The sequence below is a fragment of the Helianthus annuus genome, chromosome 6 (assembly GCF_002127325.2).
Source record: "Helianthus annuus cultivar XRQ/B chromosome 6, HanXRQr2.0-SUNRISE, whole genome shotgun sequence".
NCBI classification, from domain to species: Eukaryota; Viridiplantae; Streptophyta; class Magnoliopsida; order Asterales; family Asteraceae; genus Helianthus; species Helianthus annuus.
Genome location: NC_035438.2, coordinates 15,558,350 through 15,567,289, shown reverse-complemented (window position 1 = coordinate 15,567,289; position 8,940 = coordinate 15,558,350). Strand labels below are relative to the sequence as shown.

Sequence of the window (8,940 nt, the reverse complement as noted above, 5' to 3'; positions counted from 1 at the left end):
GAAAAAAATTACCAACGTATCATGTTTAAGACACGAACACGACTGAATCGGGGAAGCTGTGAACCAAATTGGGAATGGTGGTGTTTGCGAGAGAGATTTAAAAATTAGGGGTTGGATTGTTGAAAAAGATCCGCGTGTTTGTGTATAATTTATTCTGGGTCCCACGACTGATGACCCCATGTCCACACCCACATATAATACTTTTTATTTATTAACATGTACTTAACAGGTCTTGACAGGTTAACGGGTTTTAACCTGTTTAGACACGAAACCTGTTAAGGTCTTATCGTGTCGACCTGTTTTAGGCATAAAACCTGTTAAGGTCAAACACGAAACTTGATAACCTAGTTAATTAGTAAAACACTTAAAAAAATTCTTATTTTTTTTAACGGCAAATTTGGATCACTGACGGACCACTTGAGTATCATCGTGCCACCAGTGTAACCACCCGATCATATCCATCTCCACTAGACATAATGCCTATACACCAATTCAGGAGGAAACCCAATAAATATGGGAAAACCTCCCTTGTGAGAATCGAACCCAGGACCTATTGGACCCAAATTCTTATCCCACCACCAAAATGCCACTAGGCGATAAAGTCATGGAAAAAAAAAAATAAAATAAAAAATTCTTATTATGCCATGAAGTTTTCCATTTCAGTTTACTTTGCCAATTTGTGTCATTACAATTTTACAAGCTTTCAATGCCAATTAATATTTAAATCAAACATTTAATATACATATCTTAAATTGATTGTGTGTATTATTTATAGAAATACCGGATTGATTGGGTGTCTATTATTTATAGAAATATCCGGATTTGATGGATAATTAATCAAAATTAATTCACTTTTAAATTGAAAAAAAAAAGTGAATCGAACGATTTATTTTTTCTTTTTTCTTTTTACATTTATAGCAACCTAAATCTACTGATTTCAAAACAAATTAATACAAAGATGACCTAAATCCCAATTCATTAATCTACACGAGAGAGAGAGAGAGAAGGTCTAAAACTAAAACTTTTCTTCTCTCTCTAGAAGACGAGCTAATCACCGCACCTATTTCATTTCTATCTTCATCTTCATCATCAACAAACCAAAAAACCTAGGGTTTACAAAATCACCATGAGAGATGCAAATCTGGATCTGTTCGATCCGAGAACAACGGCTGTCATGGACTCTTCAGACTACACTTCCTCCGATGTCAGCCGCGGTGACGCCGACTTCGGTTTCGCCTTCAACGATAGCAATTTCTCCGATCGTACTCTTCGAATCGAGATTGTTTCTGAATCCGCTGAGGCCAGACTTGATGGAGAAGGTTGCACTAGTATTGCTGATTGGGCGCGGAATCGCAAGCGCCGGAGACAAAACGGTATCGTTTTGTAACTATTGGTTGTTGTTGTTGTTGATGTATATCATTTATTAATTGTAGCTGATATTAGCGTGTAATGTTATTCTGATGTTAATTAGTTATAATATAATATTAGTTAATGGAGATGCTGGTGGATTTTATATTTTTAATGTTAATTTAGCTTTGATTGTGTGTAATTTGGTTAAGTTGTTCGACGTGATGGAATTGATATGATCTGATAGATTGTGTATAGGTTTGTTTTTCATTTATATGTGAGGTTTTGACAATAGTTATACTATCTGTATCTGTGGTTGATGTATATGATTTGAAGAATTATTTGTTGCTGATGTTAGTGTGTAATGTTGTAAGATGTTAATAACTTGATGTTAGTTTTTATGTTAGGAGTATAGTTTTTGTGTAATGGAGGTGCTGGAGGATTTTTTTGATACTGAGTTTTGATTTTTTTGTGATTTAGTTAAGTTGCTTGACATGATGGAAATGATATGATGTGATAGATTGAACATAGGTTTGCTTTTCATTCCTTTGAAGCTTTGACAATAGTCATGCTGTTGGACAAGGGAACAAGCTATAACCACAGTTGTCAAATGTGCAAGGCGCACTCAAGGCGTAAAGGGTGAGCCTTGGGTCTCAGCGCAAGGCGCTTAAAAACAAGGGCTTTTATAAGCGAGGCTCATCGTATAAGTATGCAGGTTTTAGGGGTTTTAGACATATTTTAGGCTTGTTTAGGGATAGTTCAGGCTGTTTTAGTTGATTTCAATTTTCAAATTTGTTAGGGTTGGTATAATTGATTCAGACATGTTAAACCTGTTCAGATGATTTTTGGCCGGAACTTGGCCCGAAAAATGCGCCTGAGGGCCTGAAAGTGGGCTTTTGAAGTGAAGCCAGAAGGCTGCGCTGGGCCTGAAAAGTTTTGCCTGGACGCATGTTTGGGTGAGCCTTTACAACAGAGGCTATAATCAGCTTGGTGGCTTACCTTGCTAATAGATCATCGAACTTTTTTGGCTAAATCGTATGTTCGCGGAACATAGTTATTAACATACAGCTATTTTATCATTTTGGTGGATGTTGCTTTATATGAAGATTGCAATTGAGTAATAAGAAGTGATATGGTGAAGCTGCACATGCCTGTTGTTTGAGCTAATTGCAGTATAGGGCGTACTTCTATGGGTCATTTTGTTAGTCTGTCAATGTGTTATTTCTTGGTGCTGTTATTTGATGAGCTGTCCATGGTTGAAACCAAGAGGAAGCAGGCTATATACCAAAATACAGCAACTAATTATCCCTCAAGCTTTATGTTCAAAGGAGATGCTAGAGTTTTTTGTATAACCTAATTTGATTCTTAGCAAACTTTTGTAACTAGCAGATGTTATTTAAAGTTATAAATAACTTGTAGGTCATAATTCATTTAAGTTCTGCTAGACTTGTTTGGCCGTATATGCATTTACTCTAGGTTCCTTATGGCTCTTATGTATGTTTTCCTATCCATAGAATGTGCCAGGTATGTTGAATAACATGACTGTCCTTCACATGAATGCTCTGCATCATTCATTAATCATTAGCCTGAACAACATTATGCAAGTCTGGTTACATTGAACAGACATGTCTCTACTGACATTGATAATGACATTCTAGCGTTTGCAGCTGTAGACATGGCTGCTGTAGGTCCAGAGGAGCAAATTCTGAATCAGCCGGATAGCATTCCTGATGATGCAGAAATCGAAAACCAGGATGAGGAGACTGCAGCAATGATTGAAGAAGCACCATCAGGTATGGTGATTTTTATTATTGTTCTTGTAACTGGTTGTTGTATCCATATCAGAATCATTATTACACCAAAATCTGTTGGCTATGCAGCGTTTTAATTTCTATTCAGTAACTCCTACCTTTTTCAATAAAGAGAAAATGTTGAGAGGAAGCTGATTTGAGATATTTATTGAGCAGTTGTGATATTAGGGTTCTACATCAGTACATCGTTTGCTATATATTTGTAAATTCATTTTGTCTTGTTCTCGTTTGGTTGTCTTTGAAAGACACCAAAAGTTGTTGCTTGTCATCTTATATAACCTACACAAAGTTCAAAAGGGAGTTTGAATGTGCTGTGTGATAAAGAGCTGGTTTTTTTTAAATATATTGTGGTCTTGTCGTGGTCAAATAGTTGGCTATATTATATTGCATGTGAAACGTTTATTCCACTATAGATGATATGCTCTTCATAGATCAAATTTGAAATTAAACTGTTAAAGCCGTTTTTCCTCTTAGAATACTATTTTAACCTGTTTTTTAGTTAAGATGACCAAACGATGCTGTTATACGTGTCCCATTTTAACTATTTAAACATCTTCTTTCTTCTCACAATATATAAAAGCGGTTAATGGTCCCAAAAATGAATCTCAAGCATAGTTGTGAATGGCGCTCGTAGCAGGCGCTACAGTGAAGCGCTCATGTGTTGCTAAATAGCAGGATTTTAGGGTTTTTTGTTTTAATATAAATAGCGATATAATATACGTATAAAATAGCAGGATTTTAGGTGTTTTCTTAAATTTCCAAATAAAAACAACGTATATGGATATATTATACATATAAATTATAAAATATTTCTAAAGTTTTCTTTTAGTGTATTGCTAAACCTAAAATAGAACCCGCTTTTTCATCGTTATCGCTACTTAGCACATAGGTAGCTTGTTGCTATCATCCACTATTCGCTATTAACAAATATGATCTCAAGTTACCAAAACAAAATCGGTATATATGTTTACCTTCTTGAAGTGGGCATTGAATTTTCTATTCTTATTGGTTCTTCCATTTAACTTTTCAGGAGATGAAGGTGCAAACGACGTTGATTCAAACTGGAGCATGGAGTGTTCGACAGTTCTGAGAGTAGAAACTCTACACATTAGTTCTCCAATTTTGGCTGCGAAAAGTCCATTTTTCTATAAGGTGAATCTCAATATCTAAACAGGTGTGCTTATTTCTGTCAGTGAAAATTCTTTATATAACATGCATTTCCATGTCTCCAATCTAGCTCTTCTCTAATGGTATGCGGGAGTCAGAGCAACGAAAAGTAACTTTGCGGATAAATGCATCTGGTATATATTTGTTTTTTTTTTGAGAGTAAAATGCCATTTTTGTCCCTGAGGTTAAGCCAGTTTTGCGACTTTCGTCCAAAGGTTTGTTTTTCCGCATGTGGATCCAAAAGGTTTGAAATCTTGCCATTTTCATCCCGCTCGTTAACACCATCCGTTTTTATCCATTAAGTCAGGGGTATTTTTGTCTTTTTTGTTAACTTAAAGGGCAATTCGGTCTTTTTCACTCTATGTACAAGCATTTAGCATAACGTACAAATATTTAAAAGGCCGAATTGCCCTTTAAGTTTACAAAAAAGACAAAAATACCCCTGAATTAAAGGAGAAAAACGGATGGAGTTAACGGGCTTGGATGAAAATGGCAAGATTTCAAACCTTTTGGATCCACATGCGGAAAAAAAACCTTTGGATGAAAGTTGCAAAACTGACCAAACCTCAGGCACGAAAATGGCATTTTACTCTTTTTTTGAGCTTACTATTCTTCATTATGATGAATAGTTTTAGATTAATCGTACCTATTTTTATGGAACAGAGGAAGCTGCACTTATGGAACTCCTTAACTTCATGTACAGCAATACCTTAACGGTGACATCTGCACCTGCACTGCTAGATGTGTTGATGGCTGCTGATAAGTTTGAGGTGGCTTCTTGCATGAGGTATTGCAGTCGTTCATTGAGAAACCTGCCTATGACGCCCGACTCTGCACTGCTGTATCTTGAACTCCCATCGAGTGTTTTAATGGCTGAAGCAGTTCAACCGTTGACCGATGCAGCAAAACAGTTTCTTGCTGTTCGTTACAAAGATATAACCAAGTAAGCTCATTTTCCTTTTTTGCACTTTCCTTATATTCAAAAATGACAAATGAACTCACACGCCCATGTTACCGAAAAGGCTCGAACACAACTTAGAAGGTCATTTCTTTTTCATGTAGTGTGGTTCAAAGGCTGTTCCAACATGTGGTTAGTTGTATTTAAACTTTGATGAAATAATACTAGGGCTGCAAACGAACCGAACGAACACGAACAATACCTTGTTCGTGTTTTCACAAACTGTTCATGAACACTTACTGAACGAGATCTTATGTTCGTGTTCGTTTGTTAAGGAAATGAACTTGTTCGTGTTCGTTTGTTAATTTTAGGCAACTAACGAAAACAAACGTTGATGAACACAAATGAGCACAAAGTAATGTTCATGAACACAAATGGAAACAAACGAACACAAACAAACGTTATGAACAGAATATATAATGCACCAACACTTATTAAATATTTTATTTGTCGGAATTTGAAGTATTTAAATAAAATATAAAAACCTAAAACACTAGTGAACTATTGAACACAAACGAACACGTTACCGAACTTTCACGAACATAAATGAACAAACACGGCCTCAGTTCATGTTCGTTCATTTAACTAAACAAACGAAATTTCTTGTTCGTGTTCGTTTGTTTAATAAACGAACGAACACAAACGAACTTCTCACCGAACGGTACGGTTCACGAACTGTTCGCCGAACGTTTGGTTCGTTTGCAGCCATTTGGGACTGTAAAAGAGTATTTATTTAGTGCTGTTGATTATTTATCTGTAAACGAACAAGAATATATTGAACTTACATTTATTTATTGAAAAAAGGATATATTGAATTTCGGTTTTCAGTCAGTTATCTTTATGTAATAATCAGGTTTCAAGAAGAGGTTCTTAAGTTACCTCTCGCTGGAGTGGAGGCAATACTGGCTAGTGACGATCTCCAAGTTGCATCAGAAGATGCGGTTTACGATTTCGTTCTTAAATGGTCTAGAATCCAGTACCCTAAACTTGAAGACCGTCGAGAAATCCTAGCCACACGTCTTGCTCAGTACATTCGTTTCCCCTACATGACCTGCAGAAAGCTCAGAAAAGTCATGGCATGCAGCGACTTTGACCATGACTTTGCACAAAAAGTCGTGGTTGAAGCCCTCTTCTTCAAAGCTGAAGCCCCACACCGACAACGCACACTAGCTGCTGACGAGAACCCGAATTCAAACCGCCGATTCATTGAACGGGCCTACAAGTACCGGCCCGTTAAGGTGGTGGAATTCGAACTGCCACGTCAGCAATGCGTGGTGTACCTGGATCTGAAGCGTGAAGAGTGTGCGAATTTGTTTCCGGCGGGACGAGTCTATTCTCAAGCTTTTCATTTAGGAGGTCAAGGGTTTTTCTTATCGGCTCATTGTAATATGGACCAGCAAAGCTCGTTTCATTGTTTCGGGCTTTTTTTGGGCATGCAGGAAAAAGGGTCGGTGACGTTTGCGGTCGACTACGAATTTGCCGCGCGGTCGAAGCCTACGGAAGAATATATCAGCAAGTATAAAGGGAATTATACGTTTACGGGTGGAAAGGCGGTCGGTTACCGAAACTTGTTTGCGATTCCGTGGACTTCGTTTATGGCTGAGGATAGTCTTTACTTTATTAATGGCATTCTCCATCTTCGGGCCGAGCTTACGATTAGGCATTGAAGATTTGAAAATCGGTTAGTAATAATTCTAACCTGTTGTATGTTTTTGTCTCTCAACACAAAACAAAACAAAACCTCTGGAAATGTGAATTGGTATCCGGATATGGAACTAGAACATTTCTGTTGTTTTCGTGTAAACTTGTATTTGATAGTAAAATTATGAAAGCTATATTATATTATATTATATTATATTATATTATTACAAGACTGGTATATGGGCCTTAAATCAAAGGTCATTTTGTTACTAGTATGGTCTTTGTTCTTATAATTTGCTTCTTTAATTAATTTCAAAGTTCGTTATAATGTATCTAATCTTGTACGTATAGTTGGTGTAATGATGGATGCTCTTCTGAATAAATATAAAACATTTTATTTTGATGATGACAATTTATAAATATAATGTCATCACAATGGATCATGAAATAACCCCTCAATCGTACAGTGAAGTTATAAGGCTGGCTAAATCATGACACTCAATTAGAAGATGGACAAGGTTAAATTAATAGAAGAATGAAACGATACTATAAGTTTAAGTTGACCTCAACAACTATATGAATATATACACGTCTTTATATGCTAAAGCAAATAGAATGATAGCAATAATCATCTTTGATACTATTTTACTAAACCTACTTAAGTTTTCGAACATAATCAAAAGTTTGTAAATCTTTAAATTTAAGATTTATAAAAATTCTGTGCATTTGCTAATATCTAGAGTTTCACCCGAACAAATGTACTCCAGAATAATTGAACCTATTTATTAGTTGGAAGGGTCTGTGGGCCGGGTTTGTTACCAGAAATCCTAGTTTCCCCATATTCAGTGTTAAAATCTTGTATAATCTGACCTTTTAGACGCATTATCTTGTAACATTTTAAAAGTTAAACAAGCCAAAAGTTAAACAAGCTACTCAGTTAAAATATAACACACTTTTTTTTTCATATACTCTAAGGGTATAGGCTACATATGCTAAATAGTAATTTTAAAATTAAATAAAAAATGGGTATGCCTTTTGTTATTTTATAAAGTCCACAAGTGTTTCTTCTTTAGGATAACATATTAACATGGAGTCACCCTCATCACCCAAACCCATCAAGGTCACTGCCATCTGCGGTTCTCTTCGTAAAGCATCCTTCCACCACGGCCTCATCCGCTCCGCTATCGATATAACCAACAATTCCATCAATGGTATGTCGATCGAACACATTGACATATCATCACTGCCCATGCTGAACACCGACCTTGAAGTGGACGACAAGTTTCCACCAGAAGTAGAGTCCTTTCGCCAAAAGATTATCCAATCCGACTGCTTCTTATTCGCTTCTCCAGAATACAATTACACCGTCACTGCGCCTTTGAAGAACGCAATTGACTGGGCTTCTAGGCTGCCAAACGTGTGGGCGGATAAGGCTGCTGCTGTTATTAGTGCTGGTGGTAGTTTTGGTGGAGGATTGTCTCAGTATAGTCTTCGGCAAAGTGGGGTTTATCTTGATCTCCATTTTATTAATAAGCCGGAGTTTTTTTTGGACGCGTTTGAAGATCCTCCTAAGTTTGATGATGATGGAAATCTGGTAGATGAGGAAGCTAAAGAGAAGTTGAAAGCTGTTCTTTTAGCCCTGAAAGCTTTCACATTGAGACTCCAAGGTGGGAGACAAGTTAATAGAGGTTGAAAAGTTGCAACGTGTTTGAATATCATCCTCTCTTTCGAATGTGATCTAGATATGTTTAATCATTTGAATTACTAGTGTATGTATTTCATTGGGTATGTTGTGTTACTAGACTTTTAAAACACTTAAACTATTCGGAGGTTAAAATCCTGCAAAGTGTAGTTATATGAGTATTTAGGAGTAGGTTAGTTTACCGTTAAAAAAAATATTGGATTTTAATAATCCCAACTATTCGTCGTTGACCGCTAACAGTTCTAACTTCAAAAATAGTCATTGGCAGTCCCAACTATTAACTTCTGGACCTTGACTAACAGAACCCTAATGCC

At 36.4% G+C, this 8,940-nt stretch overlaps 2 protein-coding genes across 3 annotated transcripts; both read left to right on the top strand.

Annotated features, from left to right (window-relative positions):
- Positions 1–949: 949 nt before the first annotated feature.
- LOC110864818 (BTB/POZ domain-containing protein POB1) lies at positions 950–7,199 on the top strand. Of its 2 annotated transcripts, none has more exons than XM_022113973.2 (6): positions 950–1,373; positions 3,015–3,140; positions 4,189–4,310; positions 4,396–4,459; positions 4,989–5,268; positions 6,137–7,199. In XM_022113973.2, the coding sequence occupies exons 1-6, from the start codon at positions 1,127–1,129 to the stop codon at positions 6,948–6,950; spliced, it is 1,653 nt and encodes a 550-aa protein (XP_021969665.1). In that variant the 5' UTR covers positions 950–1,126; the 3' UTR covers positions 6,951–7,199. The 2 variants fall into 2 exon arrangements, with proteins under 2 accessions (XP_021969665.1, XP_021969664.1); XM_022113972.2 differs by having other exon boundaries at positions 956–1,373; positions 3,006–3,140.
- Positions 7,200–7,881: 682 nt separating this feature from the next.
- Positions 7,882–8,738, top strand: LOC110864819 (NADPH:quinone oxidoreductase). Its single transcript, XM_022113975.2, has one exon. It carries the CDS (start codon positions 8,012–8,014, stop codon positions 8,615–8,617), a length of 606 nt encoding a protein of 201 aa, XP_021969667.1. The 5' UTR covers positions 7,882–8,011; the 3' UTR covers positions 8,618–8,738.
- Positions 8,739–8,940: the final 202 nt, after the last annotated feature.

Bases quoted from the DNA above. Each gene is read 5' to 3' on its own strand.
- LOC110864818 (XM_022113972.2), top strand. From the start codon at position 1,127: ATGAGAGATGCAAATCTGGATCTGTTCGATCCGAGAACAACGGCTGTC. The intron at 3,141-4,188 runs GTATGGTGATTT...TTAACTTTTCAG, and splicing joins GATTGAAGAAGCACCATCAG to GAGATGAAGGTGCAAACGAC. The intron at 4,311-4,395 runs GTGAATCTCAAT...TCTCCAATCTAG, and splicing joins AAAGTCCATTTTTCTATAAG to CTCTTCTCTAATGGTATGCG.
- LOC110864819 (XM_022113975.2), top strand. From the start codon at position 8,012: ATGGAGTCACCCTCATCACCCAAACCCATCAAGGTCACTGCCATCTGC.